Below are 20,108 nucleotides of genomic sequence, written 5' to 3' on the forward strand. Positions count from 1 at the left end.
GATTTTTTACATTCTCTGTTTTTTTTTTCGTACAATAAATTTAATGGACTGTAGCGTACAATCAATGTATTCAGAATTAATATTTTCGCATATAACTTTCACAAGATGCTGTTCTAGACGCAATGCATTTGAGGAAACAAATTTTGATCGTAAATTTAGCAAACATAAAAATAATAAATGTTTAAGTGGTGAAATATAAACAACTTGTTTGCTCTGTATGCAAATTTTTAATATAATCTTACACGCATACCAAACATTTATTACATTCAATGTTAGTTGCATTTCCTATCATCCTCCGCAGCAAATACCGCAGAGAATGACATAAGTTGATCATGCAGACAATGCAATGTTTTTTTTTATCTCTTTTATTTCGTGTTCTGTCTATGCTTTCGACTATACTACCAAGCTTTTTATCTATAACACTAGCTGAATGTGCCCGGACTTGCTCGGGATTCAATATTAGCTTGAGTTTATGCGCCGATTCAAAAAAGCATGCTATATTTTAATTTGTATGGGAGAGCCCCCCCCCATATTAAGCGGGGAGGGGTCTCGAACCATCATAGGTTCCTTTCCCGGCCCCAAGAACAGCTAAAACAAATTTTTTCGCCGATCGGTACAGTAGTTTCCGAGTCTATAAGGGTCTGACAGACAGACAAAAATTCATGTTATATAGGGGAAATGGATGTAATATCGGCCTAAATGCCCCTAATTTAGGCCCGTACATATATTTAAAAATCGACTAAATTTTCAATAGCGACCAAAAATATCCATTAGTACCGTACCAATGACGAAATCATCTAGATAAAATTAATAAATAGAAGATTTTTAGCGATGGGCCCAATCTTAGATCCATAGGCCAACATTAGAGCCATTTCCCGTACATAGATTGTAGAACGACGCACACGCTTGCTTCGATTCTCTCCAATCCACGTTCAGCTGAAAAACATGCGGAATCAAACAATCGTACTATGAGCGCTTCTTATTCGCTTTTAGCCAATCCATGTTCCGAAGCAAGGAGAGAGCAGTGAAGAAAGCACGGGTCTGAAAATCGGAACGGTCGTAGTTCAAGTCCCCCAGTTGGTACTTACACTCTACATTTTTCGGTCTCCAATTTTCTTGCATTGGACCGGCGCTGCTCGGTATATCTCATCCTCCGTTCATGCGGTCTCCACTAGCATCCTGCGATGATGAATCCCACATCCATTGTAAGCAAATCTTACATCCCCCGATTGGGTGTACTATTCCGAAGTGTCAATCAATGGAGAACTAACTGAGCTGACAACCCAGATTTGATCAATTGCAGTTTCAATATTGACTCACATGTTGCCATCTGTCCACGTCATCCAATCGATTTGTTAACGTCTTTTGGAAATATTGCACCATGAGGTAACGCTCCAAGTTTGTACTATATAAGCGTCCATTCCCGTCCCGTTCATTCATTCAGTAATCCGTGCAATGAAACTTCCGTTGAAACTGATCGCCTTCGCTTGTCTCTTAGGCTTGGTAGCCTCCCAAGAGAAATGCAACAGCAAGAACAAATTTTGCTTCCCGAATCATGTGGTAAGTTTCCGCACCTCACGTTATTTGAAAAACTACAGCCATCTCTTCCCCAAAGACTAACTGGATCGGAGCCGCTGAGTATTGCTCCCGAAACAACTGGAGACTGGCCATTCTGGATAGCGAGCAAAAGCAACAGGAGGTGGAAGCTCTGGCCCAACGGGTGGATGCCTTCAAGACGGCCAAGGTAGAATTGTGGATTGGTGCCAGCGACTTGGCTCAGGAAGGTAAATTCATCTGGCACGCCACCGGAGTGGACGTTGGCTATGCGAAATGGATCGCCGGGAAGCCGGACAACAAAGACGGTCACGAACATTGCGTCCATCTGTGGTACGAACCGTCCCGTCTGTTCAAGTGGCACTGGAATGATGTCGTTTGTGGCTCGACGCGTCGCTTCGTTTGCGAAAAAGTATGAATTCCAGTCCTGATGGTTGAAAATTCAATAAATCTGCATGAACGCTCGGTTCCACGTATTTACTCAATTTTCTTTTATTTGATTCTTAGACAGTAGGAAGAAGAAAATGAGCAGACAATAATTGTCCTCTCCAATTTTTTTTTCTAGCGGCATTATTGCGGTTGGAATTTAATATCCCTACCCAATACTCATAGACATCACCCGGTGTAGCGCAGTGCGTCTTTTGTTACGAGTTCGAGCTGGTCGTAAAAATGACAGTCGTGGTTGGTCCTATAACAGTGGTCGTTCTGACGACAGACGGTGTGTGGTGCGGTAATTTTGAGGAAATGTACGTATAATGTGATAAATGTGAAAATATCAAAGGACTCGCTTCCTGCCTGCGACGAGATGGATGGGAGTGTATTAAATGTGATTTCATATTACCCCGGATGAGCGAGGGGAGATACTGGAGATCTTTCGGAATGGATTATGGCGATGAGTTTGATGAACAGGGGGAGATTATAACATTAGTTGTTTCGAAAGTGGTCGTTTGTGTGGAAGTTAATGGGATCGGGAAGAATCAGCATTTGTGGATTGGAATTTGATGTTGGATGGTTTTTTTTATAGGACTACTGCTGGGGAAACTAAAAGATGTCTGATTCGAAGTCATTTGCAATTCATTAGATGATGTGATATCACCAATTGGAAGCTGAACACGAAATAGGGGAAAGTTTTGGAAGCTATTAAATATACACGCAAATCAAATGGCAAGAACATCAAATGTGAGTGTGGATTTCTTATATCCTCTGAATTTTTGCTTACAACATACAGTATGCAAAAAAAGTTTATCCACCCCCCTACCAATTTACATTTTTTTTGTTTTTCTGGTGAAAATCAGTTTAATTTTATGAGTGTTCTTCCATGATTTATCAATTTATGTTTATTTATCACATTGCCATTGAAAATACGGCGTTTATATCTTTTCTTGAGATTTCATGTGATAAATTATGAAAAATTGTAAAAAATTACGCAAAAAAAGTTTATCCACCCCCAAACGGATACTATGATTTAAGTGTGTTTAACAGAGTTTTAGTGTGTATTCTGCAACTTTATCGAATGTAAACATTGCGTCAATCTGTCATTTAGTGCTCTTGAAGTTTTCATGCTTAAATTTCAGTTTTGTGTTCAAAATTGGAAGTTTTTTGTTTCATAATGCCCAAAAAAGACCAAATTTCGATCAGTATCCGAAATTTGATTATTGAACATCACAAAACTGGTGAAAGCTACCGTGATATTGCCGATATTGTCCAGCTTCACAAAGATACGGTCGCTAGAATTGTACAGATGTACAAAAAGCGTGGTTCTATCTCACCAGCTAAGCGATTGGGGCGTCCTTCAATGACAACTGACTAAATTGACAGAGTTATCGTGAAGAAGGCGGAGCTGGACCGGGGATTATCAGCTCCGAAAATTGCGACACAGATTGAAAACGAGTTTTCCATTCAACTGACATCACAATCCATACGAAATCGTCTTCATAAGAAAAGTCTTAAGGGCAGAGTAGCTCTTAAGAAGCCAACTTCCAATTTTGAACACAAAACTGAAATTTTAAGCATGAAAACTTCAAGAGCACTAAATGACAGATTGACGCAATGTTTACATTCGATAAAGTTGCAGAATACACACTAAAACTCTGTTAAACACACTTAAATCATAGTATCCGTTTGGGGGTGGATAAACTTTTTTTGCGTAATTTTTTACAATTTTTCATAATTTATCACATGAAATCTCAAGAAAAGATATAAACGCCGTATTTTCAATGGCAATGTGATAAATAAACATAAATTGATAAATCATGGAAGAACACTCATAAAATTAAACTGATTTTCACCAGAAAAACAAAAAAAATGTAAATTGGTAGGGGGGTGGATAAACTTTTTTTGCATACTGTATGTAATGGCAGTTTATTCAATGGACAATCAAACAGGTTTTCTCAAAATATATTTTTTCATATAAAATCTTCACGAGATGATTTGCTAGTCTCAATGGATTGTAAAAGAAACTTATCGATTTTTTTAAAATATAGAATAACAATAACAACAATAACAATAACACAATTGCAAAATCTGTGCATGCGGTGATAAATTACAAATTCTATAGATTTTTTTATAAATTTGCAATTTAGTCATATATATAGTTCCCTGGTTTAGTGTATTGTCTGATATTGTTTAGATTATTTTTGTGTTCTATCAGTCCAAAAATTCAACAACACGAAGTTTATCTTCATACTAAAAAGTTAAATCATCTTTAAAAGTTAATGTTTGGTCACGTACCAATGCAAGATATTTCACTTGACTTGACCAAGAAATTGGAACTCCGTTCAAAGTGACTATGTAACTACTATTAGGTTTCAAAAAAGAAGCTCTAGGCTTATGTGGGAATATAATAAGTTAAGGTTTGGAAGCGTTGGGAGAAATCTTCCATTTTTGTAAGTAAGCAGAGAAAATATCTAAACTTTTCTGCAGTCTGCTGCAAATAACACTAAGACTTCTTCCTTTAGTGGAAATGCCTATGTCATCAGCGAACAAAGATTTGTGGCAACCCTGTGGCAAATCAGGGAGGTTCGAAGTGAAAATGTTATTTGTAGGCCCAAGAATGCTACCCTGAGGAACTCCAGCTCTAACAGGTTTTAGATTTAGAATGTTGATAATTTATCTGCAGAGTTCTGTCAGTTACATAATTTTGAACTAATTTCAAAATATTCATCATCTTTTTTTTTTTCAATTTGGCAATCAAACCTTCATGAATGATTTTTTCTACAACAATTCCAGCTAACAGTCTTCAGATTTGTGTGAAAGAATTAAATTGGTAACTCTTAATAGTTGATGAGTTGAATGCCCATGATGAACTCCAAACTGCTCATCTGCAAAAATTGAGTTCATATTGAAGTGAAGCATCATTCTATTTAAAATTATCTTTTCAAAAAGTTTACTTATTGAAGAACCCAAACTTATTGGACGGTAGCTAGAAGCTTCAGCTGAATTGGAAAAACTTTTGCATTTTTCTATTTATTAGGAAAGTATGCCAAATGGAAACATTTGTTAAATCGTTTTACCAAGAAAGACAAGGTACTCTATGGGAGGTTTTTATGAAGAACTAGACAATTGTATCACCACCTGGAGCATTAACATTATGATTTTTTTTTAGTTTTAGATCTTACTTCGTCAAAATCAGTCCCCCTGTAATCATCAAACATATTTTCCCGAGCAACCTAATTCTCAATAGGACTAGTAAGACCCAAACTGAAATTATGGGAACTCTCGAATTACTTAGCAAGTTTCTGAGCTTTTTTTTCTAATTTGTGATCAAAATGTAACCACCATTATATAAGCGCTGGAATAGGCTTTTGAGGTTTTTTCAAAACGGTTTCGAACTCGGATCTAATTTCGTAACATTATTTATAAAAGTTTTGTTCCTCAGGGCAGAAAAACGCTTTTCAATTTGTTTTTGCGAATCCCTTTAATGGCAGGATCACGTGTTCTTTTATAATGCCTCCTACGGACATTTTGCAGAAGGATCAAGAGCTGAAGATCATCGTCTATTATAATATAATCAAATTTTACTTCGCATTTTGGAACTGAGACAGTACTTGCTTCAACTTTAGAAGTAGTCAGAGATTCAAGAGCATAATTAATTTCTTTTTTGGTCTGCAAAGGAATATTTGGATCAAAGCTATATTCCATATATTTTCGATATTGCTTTCAATCAGCTCTATGGTAATTGAAGATAGAGCTGTTGGGATAAGAAATTATTTCTGAATAAATCTCAAAATTTACAGGAAGGTGATCTGCACCAATGATGCCAGATTTGTTTTTCAAAAGTCTGCGAAAAATGTTTGTGAATTTCAGAAATGTCTGTAATTGGGCTGCATAAAATAAGCAGAAGTTTTGCGTATGACGAAGATTGGGGGGGGGGGGGGGAATGTATGTAAGAGTCATGGGGCCTCCCTTAGCTCAGTCGGTAGAGGTGCAGCTACAAAGCAAGACCATGCTGGAGGTGGCTGGGTTCGATTCCCGGTCCAGTCTAGGAATTTTTCGGGTTGGAAAATTACTCGACTTCCCTGGGCATAGAAGTATGATTGGACTTGCCACACAATTATACCAATGCAAAAATGGTACAGGCATTGAAAGCTCTCAATTAATAACTGTGGAAGTGCATCTAGAACACTAAGTTGAGAGCTCGCACTAAGCTAATATGCGATATGCAATAAGCTTGAAATGCGAAGAAGAAGAAAGAAAGAAGTAAGAGTCATGTTCGAGCAAAAATGACCTGCTTTTAACGAATTGGACCTAATTGGAATTGGGAATGCATCCATATACGCCGTATACGTTATAAAGCAATTAATAAAAAAAAAATTACGATTACACGACAAATGAAGTCAACCTCAAAGTTGAGATTAGTTCACTCATATTCTTGAAACGTAGTGGACTGAGTAAAACCTCTTGAGTTTCAACAGGAATTTGTTTTCTAATATGAGCAACATCTCGATGTACATATGAAATTAGTACGCGGAAAAAAGTTTTCATGCAGTTTCTATTGGAAATACACATAGGGGGAGAGGTAGCTCATCGATTCTTCCGGTTCGCCTCCTAGCATGGCGTTGACGATGGGACGTTGTCGAGTTGTTAAATAGCAACTATCGTGGTAACTCACCGATTACCTGTCGATCTGCCAAATTTGGAAAGACGTTTGCATTGAATTGTCTCATGTAATAATATTCCGCCCACTATATCACAAGAAATTCCGAGTAGATGAGTGGAATGGAGATAAGTTAAGCATTGGGTACAGGACCAAGTCTCCCCTGGGTGGTGCCAAAAGATGAGCGCAATAGAATCATCAAGTTGCCATAAGGCACGGAATGAGACTATTGCATGGCTGGGTAGTCAAAGTCTTCCATTCGTTAGACATTTCAGGTGGATTAGAACAGGTTTAGGTTTAGGGTGGGCGTTGGCCAGATTTGGATTTTTCAGATGTAATCCTGGATAGGACCCTGTCATTGAACGTCGCGTGAAAGTGGAACTTAATGAAGGCCTAAGTACTTTTTCGTAGTTTTTAGTTTTCGGATTTGAAAGATCGTCGGTTACAGTGGCCTGCTTACTGAGCAGAAAAACGCGGTCCCAGGTCCTTACATATCAAAGAGATTTATGGTAAAATCGCTTGTGTATCGTGTATTTTGCGAAATTCGTTGTTGTCGTTGGTTCCGGGTTTGAATGGATACACAAATTTGAACAACGTTATTATGTGATATGAGGGCTCGGTGGCCTTAGAGCAACCGTTTTTGCTTACTGAGCAGAACATTATGAGTCTAATCTCAGGCCCATCCACATTCAAGATTCGTCAATCGTTTTATTTGTTAATATGACTACATGGTAATAACAGCAACTCGGTGATTAAAAAGGTGCTCGTTTGCCTAGTGGCAAACGTTTTTGCTTACTGAGCAGAAGACCGTGGGTTTAGTCCCAAGTTCCTTCGCGTTATATGATCGTTAGGGCATCAATTCAGCTTATCGTTTACCAAAACGAACTCTGCTGCAAACCCAACCCTCTTATCCAACATCCCAGTGATTCCTCGTGGAAGTGCAGAGGTGTTCTCGGCTTCCATCAAAGCGAGTGTCATGTCAACACAATCCTTCCCATTTCTTTCTTGACCTGTGTTCGGGTGCGGCCGGCGCTGGTATTGCCTAATTTAAGATCACCAGTTTTTACACATTGAGGATGATTGCTAGTCCCAAGCATCGTCTATTGGTTCTCTGTGTAATTACAGCTGATCTGGCAGTAACAGAGTAGCAACCGTGGGCGGTCAATCAAGCTCAAGCTCAAGCTCAAGTTTCTATTGGAATTACACATAATATTTTTCCATTAACAAAACCAATGATATCTATCTGAATGTCACATAACATTCATGTTATCACATGAGTTCTATATGATGAATCACTTAAATTTCATTTGACACATAAGGTTCATGTGGTTTTGTGGTGTAATTCCCAATTATGATATCACATGTAAGTTATGTGAAATTCTAATGAATATTTTCCATTGGATTTGTCGTTAATTCTTTGAGTGAATACTTCTAGAATAAGTAGATTTTTCGTCGATTTTTTTCATATTCGAAAAGATTTATGAGACTCGGAAAATTTTACTCATTCTACAAGTAAACTACGTTTTCTAGAGTTTGATTTAAATTATTCTTAAATTTGAGTCGATCTTATATGCCATGTAGTGTGGAAATCCGTTAATTACTTAGTACTGGTCCTTTTACACGCCAACAGCTGGGGAACGAGCACATCTTAGTGAGAGATTCAACTTTTCACCACTTATGTAAATATAGAGAAATCGACAATCAAAAGAGCAATTTATAAGCTTATTAATACGATTCAACGTGCTCAAAAAGTGTTGATGAATCATTCAGGATCAGGGTTGTTGAAACGCAACCTATTCATCACATTTGCTAAATATTTACAGCACCTGCTTTTGTGATTGTTGCATGTCCAAACGCTGGAAGCAACTATATTTACCTGGAGATTGGGCAACAGAATTGACAGCCAAACGTGACCAAACTATAGGTGCCATCGATGCTGATCTTCACCAGATGCCTGAGATTGGAGAAGTCTGTTGAGGTAGTGATGGAAATCAGAAATGACCTTGGAGATATCGGAGAATTACCATTCGTGACATATGCGTTTCCGTACTTCCTATAATGTGTAATGCGCCATACTATCACCTCAAAATTTCAAGAACAAAGCTGCCATAAAACATATAACAATGAAACTGGAACTTCACATTTGATGCAGCAGACAGGGAGTTCAAACTTCATGAGTGATGTCACAACTGTGTCCAAAACTTGTGCTCTAGAACGCTTGAAGTGATAGGGCATCTCAGCCATCATCAGGCAATTTGTGGACTCTTCAAGGATTCACCATAAATGATTTTTGAACATACAATTTTCGAACAGATTTATCAACCAATAATACTAAAGGGTGGATCAGCAAACATGTAATAACCGTTTTTTGCAAACTGAAGCACACCTACGCAAATCAATAACACCATCATATAGAAGAGATTTTTGCCGACTGTGTTGTTGATTTAGCAAGATGAGCTTCGATTTGCGAGAAAAGATCATTACAAGATTTGATTACAAAAGCTGATCAGCCTTTTTTGCATTGTTAGTTGAGATTTCACGTCGTTCCTTTCTTATTAACTATAAATCAATAAACCAAACCTAAGAGTAATTTTCGGCAAATTTTGAAAAAATCTTGGACTCGATTTCATTCACTTTTTCAGTGACAGTGTCTGTAGACAGTCAAGTTATAGACTGTCCAACGTGAGTTGACGTATCCAAACAAACCGTCAAATCATATGGAAAATGTTCGTTTTGGATACAACACGGCAGCACATAGACAGGTCTATAACTATGACCGTCTATAACAGTGACAGCTCGTTCGTGTGGTGAATTGGAAAACGCCCGAATTTCTAATGCGTGTTGAAAAATGCATCGCACGTTTAATTTGATTAAAGATGTATAACGGTGTACAAAAGTTTGTAAATATCTGTGAAAAAACTAAAAAGACTGTGAATGTCTGCAACGAAAAAAATGTCTGTGAAAAAAATAAAAGTCTGTAAATTCACAGAGATGTCTGTAAATCTTGCATCTTTGATCTGCACCGAAGTAAGCATGACATAAATCAGACCAATCAAATTGCTGTTTGGATATTGAATAGTGTTATAACCTGCAGAACAATCATCAAACAGAATATTACCATTGGAACTGCTTTGAGCATTATTTCATGAGCGGTGTTTTGCATTAAAATCATTAAAATCACAAATAATGAAGGTTTTGAAGGTCACCCTTGAGAAAAATCTTTTTCTGTCCTACGCATTGGTATGAAAAATAGGCGGCTAAAAACTCAAGTTATCCAAATTGTGTGCAGACAGAAATTCCTAAATTTTCGAAAACTTTGGTTTCAAATGAAGAAAGAATTTGATTCTTGATACGTCTTTGTTATGGGCAATGATTCACAATTTTACTGAAATTCAACCCTTTTGGATCTTTTAAAATTTTGAAAACGGTGGTAAAAAAAATAAAAAGTATATATTAAAAATTTAGCAAGGACATTTAGTGATCTTCAGGACGCAAAATGACGGAATTTTAGCAAAAAGGTGAATCATTGCCGATAACAAACAATTATGCAAAATTTGATGCACATCGCAGAAGATCGAGTTTTTCCGATTCTTCATTTGATGTTGAACTGCTCTTTATGCGAGATCTAGAAAAGCCTTCTAAATCTCCGTTTTTCAAATATTTGCAGCGCCCAGGATCTTAAAATTTCATTCCGTCTCGCACGCTGAGCCGGTCAAGTCGCATCGGTCTCGTTGTACGACACTAGTTTTTGAGTTTTTGAGTTTTTCCCCACGCGAGGGTTTTTTCTTGCGAGTGAGGAAGCCGTTAATCATACGCCGAGCGCTTTGATTACGGTCCAGCTTTAACATCAACATCTGTAAAATCATCACCACTATCGGCCCATTGATAGCAACAACGAAAGCACGTTAAATTGCCTACCGAGGCGAAAGAGGCATACCAGCTGCAAGGCTATCGACCCAACAGCCGTTGGGGAATACAATAGCATCGCACCAGTCATCTGCCGCCTCAGTGCAATAGGTATACCGTGTCGCTTTGTTTTCACCAGTATCGCATCTTCCCGCATGGTCCAGTATTAGATTAGGCTGGGTCATAATTAGGGTGATCCAAAATCTTGTAAATAGTATATATCTATAATTTTTTTTTCTTGATTTTTTTTTCTCGTACTATTTTTAAGTAGAGTATAGTTAGGGTGATCCAAATTTTTTTTTTTCAGTATATATATATTTTTTTTCTATTTTTTTTTCTTGGTTTTTTTACTCTTTAGTAGAGTAAAACTATATCAATTTTTTTTTGTTTATTTTTGGATTTTTGTTTTTCTATTTTTGATATTATTTGAAATTACTGTAATTATTTGTAAAATATTTACCAAAAACACCATTGCGGCGATATTTAACCGCAATGGATGAAAATGATAAAGGCGGGGGATGGTCGCTTTCCATCTCAAACGACGAAACTCTTAATTCCTCACACGAAAGTCTCGAGGAAGTTGTGGAAATGGAAACCCTTGACGTCCCAGTTGACTCGCTCTCCAGCAAAAATACTGGAGCATATCCCAAGAAAAGGTATCCCCCACAACCCTCTCCCCCACCATCACCTCCTCGTCCTGCACCCCCACACCATTGCCCCCAAAAATCTCTGCGCTCCCCCGCCTAAAGGCTTACCCAGAAGCCTCGAAAGGCCCATGGGTTGTTTTTTTCCGGCCCAAACAAAAACCTTTGAACATTCCGAGGATCTCTAAGGATCTAACAACACATTTTTCGGCCGTTACCGATATTTTCAAGGTAACACCAATAAAACTGCGCGTTACCGTTGATGACCGGAAGCAGGCTAACCAAATTGTTGCGTGCGAGCTTTTTTCATTGGAATACCGAGTCTACATACCCAGTAGTGAGGTAGAAATTGAAGGAGTGGTCACCGAAGCGAGTTTGACTAGTGATGATTTCTTGGGTCCCGATTCCTTCGGAATCTTTAAAAACCGTGCTCTGCCGAAGGTGAAGATATTGGACTGCCTTCAAATGCAGTCAGTATCCGTAGTAGGCTCCAAAAAAACTTATTCCTTGTCAAACTCGTTTCGTGTGACGTTTTCGGGTTCAGCGTTACCTCACTACGTCGCTATTGGCAAGGTTCGGCTGCCTGTACGCCTGTTTGTACCTCGGGTAATGAACTGCTCGAAATGTAAACAACTTGGTCATACATCGGACTACTGCTCGAACAAACCACGCTGCGATCAGTGTGGCGAGCAACATCAAGAGGGCCCTTGCGGTGCTCCACCAAAATGCGTGTACTGCAAGGAGAGCCTGCATACCCTGACTAACTGCCCGAGGTATAAACAGCAGGGAGAAAAACTTAAGCGGTCTCTGCAAGCTCGCTCCAAGCTCTCCTTGCATGTAGGCTCTCCTTGCGTGTACTGCAAGGAGAGCCTGCATACCCTGACTAACTGCCCGAGGTATAAACAGCAGGGAGAAAAACTTAAGCGGTCTCTGCAAGCTCGCTCCAAGCTCTCCTTGCATGTAGGCTCTCCTTGCGTGTACTGCAAGGAGAGCCTGCATACCCTGACTAACTGCCCGAGGTATAAACAGCAGGGAGAAAAACTTAAGCGGTCTCTGCAAGCTCGCTCCAAGAGAACACTAGCAGAACTCTTGAAGAATACCGCTTCATCTTCTCAGACCACACCAAAAAACAGTAACACGTTCTCCATTTTGCCAGTTGATGATCTAGACTCTGACTCAGAGGTCGGTGAGGGTAGTCCGTTTGTCTTTAAAGGTAATACGAGAAAACGAGCAAAAAAACACACCACCGAAAAGCCTCGTAAGGCCACTCGTACGGACCACCCTTCCACCTTGGAAAAATCAAGAGGTAACGGAAATTCACCGAAACCCATTCCACCGGGTTATAAACCTTGTAATTATGACAAGAACTTTCCGTCACTTCCAGGATCATCTAAAACCCCAGATGTTCCAGTTTTTCGGCCAGAAAATCAGCTGAATAATCAGCAAGAACATACCCCCATGTTCACGTTTTCTGGTATTGTGGATAGCTTCTTCAGTATATTCAATGTCTCTGACTCAACGAGGAGCATTATTAATTTAGTGCTGCCAATGGTGAAAACTCTTTTGAAGCAACTAGCTTCTAGGTGGTCCTTCCTTGCATCGATCATATCCTTTGATGGATAATTCTCCGAATGAGGTCGGGGATATGATCTCTGTTCTTCAGTGGAACTGTAGAAGTCTTATGCCAAAACTTGACACATTTAAATTTTTAGTTAACAACTCACTTTCTGATGCATTTGCCCTTTGTGAAACATGGCTCTCTTCAGACAACGATCTTGCTTTCCACGATTTCAACATTATACGCCTTGACCGCGCAGATTCGTATGGAGGGGTGCTTCTGGGGATCAACAAGCTCCATTCCTTCTATAGAATCGATCTGCCTTCAGTGACAGGCATTGAAGTAGTTGCATGTCAGGTTAATATTCGAGGTAAATGCCTCAGTATTGCCTCAGTATATCTTCCACCGAAAACCGCGATCTCTCGTCAAAGTTTCGCGGATATCTGCACGGCTATGCCGGAGCCACGGTTGATCTTGGGAGATTTTAACTCTCACGGTACAGGCTGGGGGGAACTGTACGACGACAACCGCTCAACCTTGATATACGACATGTGCGACTTCTTCAAAATGACAATTCTGAACACCGGGGAAGCAACACGAGTAGCCAAACCTCCAGCAAAAATAAGCAGATTAGACCTCTCACTTTGTTCGAGTTCACTATCGTTGGATTGCTCGTGGAAAGTAATTCAAGATCCCTACGGTAGTGACCATTTGCCAATCAAAATTTCTATTACCAATGGTTCATCTTCTACTCGCTTGGTCGACATCGCGTACGATCTTACGAAAAACATTGACTGGCGAAAATTCGCGTCCGCGGTTCTTGATGCCAGTCAATCGGTTGACGTACTTCCTCCGCTGGACGAGTACTCCTTTCTCGCGCGTGTCATCATCGATTGTGCGTTTCGAGCACAGACGAAACGTGTTCCGGGTGTTTCCGTCCGCAAGCGACCTCCCACCCCGTGGTGGGATAAGGATTGCACCGACGCGAACAGCGAGAAGTCCGCCGCGTTTAAACGGTTCCGCAAACACGGCAAGGTCGAGGATTTCGAGCGGTACACCGACCTCGAGAAAACCTTTAAGGGCTTGACTAAAGCCAAAAAACGCGGTTACTGGCGTCGGTTCGTCGATGGTTTGTCGCGAGAGACTTCCATGAGAACACTCTGGAATGTCGGCAGGAGAATGCGAAACGCGTCATCACCGATTAATGAAGACAAGGAGTACTCGGACAGATGGATTTTCAGCTTCGCGCGGAAAGTTTGCCCGGATTCGGTGTCGGTTCAAACCAACGTTCGTGATCGTCCGTCGGGTAATAACGAAATAGATTCCCCGTTTTCGATGGTGGAATTCTCACTTGCTCTCCTTTCATGTAACAACTCAGCTCCAGGAATGGATAGAATCAAGTTCAACTTGCTCAAAAATCTCCCAGACGTCACGAAGAGACGCTTGTTGAACTTATTCAATCAATTTTTGGAGCACAACATTGTTCCGGATGATTGGAGGCAAGTAAGAGTTATCGCCATTCGAAAACCCGGTAAACCCGCGTCGGATTATAACTCGTACTCGTAGACAAATGGGTCGAGTCGAATGGTTTACTTTCAGATACGCAATTTGGATTTCGGAGAGGCAAAGGAACGAGCGACTGTCTTGCGTTGCTTTCAACTGAAATTCAACTGGCCTATGCGCAAAAACAGCAAATGGGTTCAGTTTTCTTGGACATTAAGGGGGCTTTTGATTCTGTTTGTATCGATGTCCTTTCGGATAAACTCCACGATAGTGGGCTTTCACCAATTATGAACAACTATTTGAGCCACTTGTTGTCTGAGAAATATATGAGCTTTTCTCATGGAAACTCGACAACTTCACGAATTAGTTACATGGGTCTCCCCCAGGGCTCATGTTTAAGCCCCCTTCTTTATAATTTTTATGTAAAAGACATTGATGGTTGTCTTGATGAAAATTGCTCGCTTAGGCAGCTTGCAGATGACAGGGTTGTGTCCGTTATAGGGCCAAGTGCACCGGACCTGCAAGGACCATTGCAAGATACCTTAGACAATTTGTCTACTTGGGCAATGAAGCTGGGTATCGAATTCTCTCCGGAGAAAACTGAGTTGGTTGTTTTTTCTAGGAAGCATCATCCTGCACAGTTACAGCTTCAACTAAAGGGTAGAACAATCACTCAAAGTATATCTTTCAAGTATTTAGGTGTCTGGTTCGATTCCAAAAGCACGTGGGGAAAACATATTGCGTATGTGAAACAAAAATGCCAACAAAGAATCAATTTTCTTCGTACAATTACCGGAACTTGGTGGGGAGCACACCCGGAAGATCTGATCAGGTTGTATCGAACAACCATCTTGTCGGTTCTAGAGTACGGTAGCTTCTGCTTTCAATCCGCGGGGAAAACACATATCTTGAAGCTGCAACGAGTTCAATACCGTTGCCTCCGAATCGCGCTTGGCTGTATGCACTCGACGCATACGATGAGCCTCGAAGTACTGGGTGTTCTTCCACTGACAGATCGTTTCGCGGAGCTGTCCTTTCGGTTTCTTATCCGTTGTGAAGTAATGAACCCATTAGTAATAGAAAACTTTGAGAAGCTGCTCGACAGAAATCCTCAAACAAGATTCATGAGTCTCTATTACGATTACATGACGCTGGAGATTGGCCCTTCTTCATTCAATTCCTCTCGTGTTTGCCTCCAAGACTTTTATAGTTCCTCTGTAAATTTTGATCTGACCATGTTGCAAGAAATCCGTGGAATACCAGATCACCATCGGTCGATGGTTGTTCCCTTAATTTTTGCAAACAAGTACCACCATGTTAGTAACAATAAGAGTTTTTTCACAGATGGGTCAACTATAAACGCTTCCACTGGATTTGGAGTATTCAACGAATTTCGTAGCGCCTCATATCAACTGCAAAAACCCTGTTCCGTATACGTTGCGGAACTAGCAGCCATATTTTACGCAGTAGAGCAAATTGCCTCACTACCATCTGATCACTATTTTATTTTTACTGATAGCCTTAGCTCGTTGGAGGCTATTCGATCAATGAGGCCGATGAAGCACTCCTCGTATTTGCTGACCGAAATCCGAGCTAAATTGAGTACTTTATCTAACTGCTCCTATACTATCACCTTAGTTTGGGTCCCATCTCATTGCTCAATTCCGGGTAATGAGAAAGCGGACTCGCTAGCTAAGGTGGGCGCTATGGAAGGCGATATTTTTGATCGACAAATCGCCTTTGCGGAATTTTTTTCAATTACCCGTCAGCACTTCCTCACCAACTGGCAACAAAAATGGAATGAGAGTGATCTGGGAAGATGGTTACATTCTATTATCCCACAGGTGTCGAACAAGCCATGGTTCAAAGGATTGGACATGAGCCGTGACTTTATACGTATCATGTCAAGGCTCATGTCCAATCACTACTCGTTAGACTCGCATTTCTTCCGAATCGGGCTCGCAGGCAGCAATTTGTGCGCTTGTGGTAGTGGCTATCACGATATCGACCACGTGCTTTGGTCATGCACTTTACATTATGTTGCTAGATCCGAGTTATCCGCATCCCTCAGGGCCCGAGGAAAACAACCTATGCGGCCCGTTAGAGACATCTTGGCGAGCCGAGATCTCGATTATTTTAATTTAATTTATGTGTTTTTAAAACGGATCGATCTGAGGATTTAGTAGTTAGTGTCATCTTGTGTTCTCTCAAGTTGCTAGGTCTCCATCGGTGTACCCCCATGTTTGTCTTTTTCTCCAGTATGTCGCTTAGTTCTAGATCAAGAGCACATTGCTCTAAAAAACCTTGTGTTCTCAATCCCTACCCTGCCACCCGTTTGTTACAATTTGTTACCCCTAACCTCGAGAAAGCCGCGAGTAATCGGCCCCCGCTTTACTAATGTTAGTTTTAAGTAATTTTGTACCCAAACGATGAATATCGGCTCCGCAAAGCTACGGCAAATGAGCCTGGAAAAATAAACGCATTATAAAAAAAAAAAGGATCTTAAAATTTATCTGACTCCCCTTTTTTAGAACAAATTTCAAGCTGATGATCATAATATCATGATAAGTTTGGGATACTAACCAGGCTTGCTGAAACTCCTCAAACTCACTGGCGGTTTTTAAACACTCTTGTCCTGCGAGTTTAGCCAGCCCTCACCTCGAGTGAGTGGTGGCAGGAATATGGAAGAAGTAAACAAAAACTACAAGGGACATCCTTATGGGGTTATACGCAATGATGACGTAGGACTACGTGGTCTTTTATAATAAATCTTATTTGTTTACTGCAGCAGGAGCTTGTGTTTTGTGTAGGAATAGGAATTTGAGTGGGATTCTCCCTGTTTATACTCTTTAGTATTATGCGCTTGACATAGATGGCCCACAGCAACTCACGAAGAGCTACTAATTCCGATCAATAGCAGTGCGGCTTCTTCCTCCTTCTATGGATGCTCATGTGGGCTGCAGCTTGATGCTTGCAGGCAGCCATTCGCTGTGTACTAGAGAACACCACAACTCACCACGCGGTGACTGAATAAACACCGTTTGGTAAGATCGGTTGGAACTCAACTTTAAAATCTGTGTTAGGGAAATCGATTTTCGCAGGCAATCGATGATAATTTTGATTATCATAGCAACAGTTGCACATCCGTTAAATTTACAATAGGGACATTTTGAAAAATGATAAAATCTTAATTTTAACTGATTCGTAGAAAAAATTTCTATCGATTGGTGTATTAGTAATTCAAATCCATCATCTCTGGATCAAATCAGATCACTTTCATGCCATGACCGACTTTGGTTTTTGAAATCGCACCCTCAATGTTGCCTTAAATTACATGGTATTTTAGAGATTTAAACATATCTTGATAGAGCTGGAATTAGGCTAACAGCTTTTTTAAACAATTATTTCTCTCGATGATTTTTAGGAATTCACGGCACGCCCATGCAAACTAACATTACCGTCGGGTAGAGGAAGTCTTATCCTACCTGATGGTGATGTTGATTTGCGTGGACGAGCCTTGACTTTCAAGACATCATCGAAAGAAGTCATTGTTTACAAAAATTGTTACGCCCTAATTCCAGCTCTATCTCGATATGGGAACTGACATCCGATTGACAAATGTCCAAAAAATACTCTAACAAATTTATGGTGGTCCTGAAAAGGACCGTTTATAGTAATGGTTGAGGAATGCGGAGCTATTGAGGTGTTAAACACAGATTAGATGGATGCTCATGTGGGCTGCAGCTCACTGCTTGCAGACAGCCTTTTGTTGTGTACTGGAGAACAATTATCAACGCCACGCACCGAAAGCACTGCTGCTACTGCAGCTGATGCCGACGACCACACACCACCACACACGGTGATTGGAACTGAATCCAGCCTTGGTAGCTAGCTGCTTGCGGGGAGCCTTTCGTTGTGTACTGGAGAACACCCCCACTCATCACGCGGTGATTGAATAAACATCGTTTGGTGAGACTGGATGGAATTCAAATTTAAAATCTGTCAGGGAAATCGCTTTTCGCAGGCAATCGGTGATAATTTTAATTATCAAAGCAACAGTTGCACATTCATGCAATTCTCATTGGTGACATTTTGAAAAATAATAAAGTCTTAAATTTAACAGGTGCCTAGAAATATATCTGATCGATTGGTGATAAAATTATTGAAATTGGTCCAGGAGCACCTGAGCTATTAACGTTAAAAATCTTTCATAATTTTGTTACATGTTCCATTTTGGGTTTTCACAAAATGTACCCCCATATAGAAATCACAGACGTAGTCCTACGTCAAAACTCCTCGAGAGAGAGGGAGAGCGAACTTCAGCGCGGGGATGATTTGACGTGAGGTGCGCTTTTCAATATTCCGGATGACTTTTTTGTTCGACGCAAGAAGCGCAGAGTTCACCCAGAGCGAAGACAACAAATCAAGAAGACTGGCAACTCTTCCATTTTCTCATACGAACGCTATGAGACAGGTACAATAGCGTCATCTGTCGCTCCAAGGTAAATGCTTTGAACGAATTTGATAGCAAAGATTACATCCTCAAAAGGAGGGTTTGTGTATTTGCTTATTTTTTCTATGCGTTGCTTCCACCTTCATTCAAGCGCAGCGCTATTGTATCTGTCGCTTGGATTTTGGCAAAGTTGCCAGTCTTCTTGATATGATGTCTTCGCCCAGAGTGAGAATAAGAGCGTGTGATTGAAAGCATGAACAGTACACCTCACTCTCATTGTATTCCCCTTCGCTCACAAGCTCTGAAGCTCAGTGGAATGATTTGGTAGTAGGCATTCTACTTCTCAGAAAAATGCTACGCTCGGCTCATTTCAAACTAGCGAGCGAGGCTCCATGAAGCCTGATACTAACTTATATTTTTTTGAATTAGATCTAGAAAAAAAAAATTGAAGACCGAATGTCTTATGTCATACAATTTTCATTTTTATTAAGAAAATAACAAATTTAATATTTTTAAAAACCGCAAAATATAAAAAAAAAATCAAGCAAATATTTTTTTTACCAGCCGGCATTGTTCTTTCTGAGGCAGAGGTCACGAAAAATTCTCAAAATTATATGATCCAAGAAATACTGAGTATAATGGTTTCGTTAAGCTTTCTTTATTAACTTGATTTTCAGCCTTGGACTGGTTCGTCTCGTGCGTAGTTGAAGCCCCCTAATTACAAACTTTGTAATGGGATGGGACACCAGAAGGGAGTTCCCCTAGTTACAGAGTTTAGGGTGGAGGCCTCATAAGGGAGCCCCATAATAACAGATTTTAGAAGGTGGGAGCCCCAGAAGGGAGCCGTCCCTAAAATCATAGTAATAGTTTTATCAAAGTTGTTTCTTTCGTAGTTGCCGTCATGACTGTCGTCCGGATGTTGTTGTTGTATACATCATCCGTTGGCGTTATCCATAAGAGAAATAGAATGTGGGTTAGGTATTGTCGGACGTCCTTTGTGGGGTTGTGTAGAATCTGACCGGGTTCAATATACAAGTGTTAGATGCTTTCCAGCAGTCCGGCTTCTCAGAGAAAACCGAGTAATGCCGCGGTTCTGGTCGGATCCTCTCTAAGAGCATTTCTGATAGTTCCCAGTATGTCATAAAATTTGCGGGCCCCTCATATTGTGGGTAGTGACATATGATGTGTGCGGGACATGGCAGATGTCACACATCATGCGGAAAGGGCCGTTCCCAGTAAAGTTATGGGAAATGTTGGTGTGCCCCGTTCTTAGGCGAGACATCACGATATGGGTATGGTCTCGTGGGTCCTCCCACCTATGTGTGTCGTGCTTGATCTTTGAGATGAAAGTATCTCATAAAGTGGTCAGCCTCTATATTCACACGTATACCACAG

The 20,108-nt window shown here is 40.3% G+C and overlaps 2 protein-coding genes across 3 annotated transcripts in view; both read left to right on the forward strand.

Annotated features, from left to right (window-relative positions):
- Window positions 1-20,108, forward strand: part of LOC135710939 (lachesin-like) — a 280,940-nt gene that overhangs the window by 94,049 nt on the left and 166,783 nt on the right. The gene's annotated exons all lie outside the window — the stretch shown is intronic.
- On the forward strand, window positions 1,456-2,021 carry LOC135710900 (C-type lectin 37Db-like). Its single transcript, XM_065233608.1, has 2 exons — window positions 1,456-1,560; window positions 1,616-2,021. Exons 1-2 carry the CDS (start codon window positions 1,456-1,458, stop codon window positions 1,970-1,972), a joined length of 462 nt encoding a protein of 153 aa, XP_065089680.1. The 3' UTR covers window positions 1,973-2,021.

This window comes from Ochlerotatus camptorhynchus, unplaced genomic scaffold, assembly GCF_037179485.1.
Source record: "Ochlerotatus camptorhynchus isolate MF236.1 unplaced genomic scaffold, CSIRO-AGI_Acam_v1.1 ptg000406l, whole genome shotgun sequence".
Taxonomy (NCBI): Eukaryota; Metazoa; Arthropoda; class Insecta; order Diptera; family Culicidae; genus Ochlerotatus; species Ochlerotatus camptorhynchus.

Bases quoted from the DNA above. Each gene is read 5' to 3' on its own strand.
- LOC135710900 (XM_065233608.1), top strand. From the start codon at position 1,456: ATGAAACTTCCGTTGAAACTGATCGCCTTCGCTTGTCTCTTAGGCTTG. The intron at 1,561-1,615 runs GTAAGTTTCCGC...TCTTCCCCAAAG, and splicing joins TTTGCTTCCCGAATCATGTG to ACTAACTGGATCGGAGCCGC.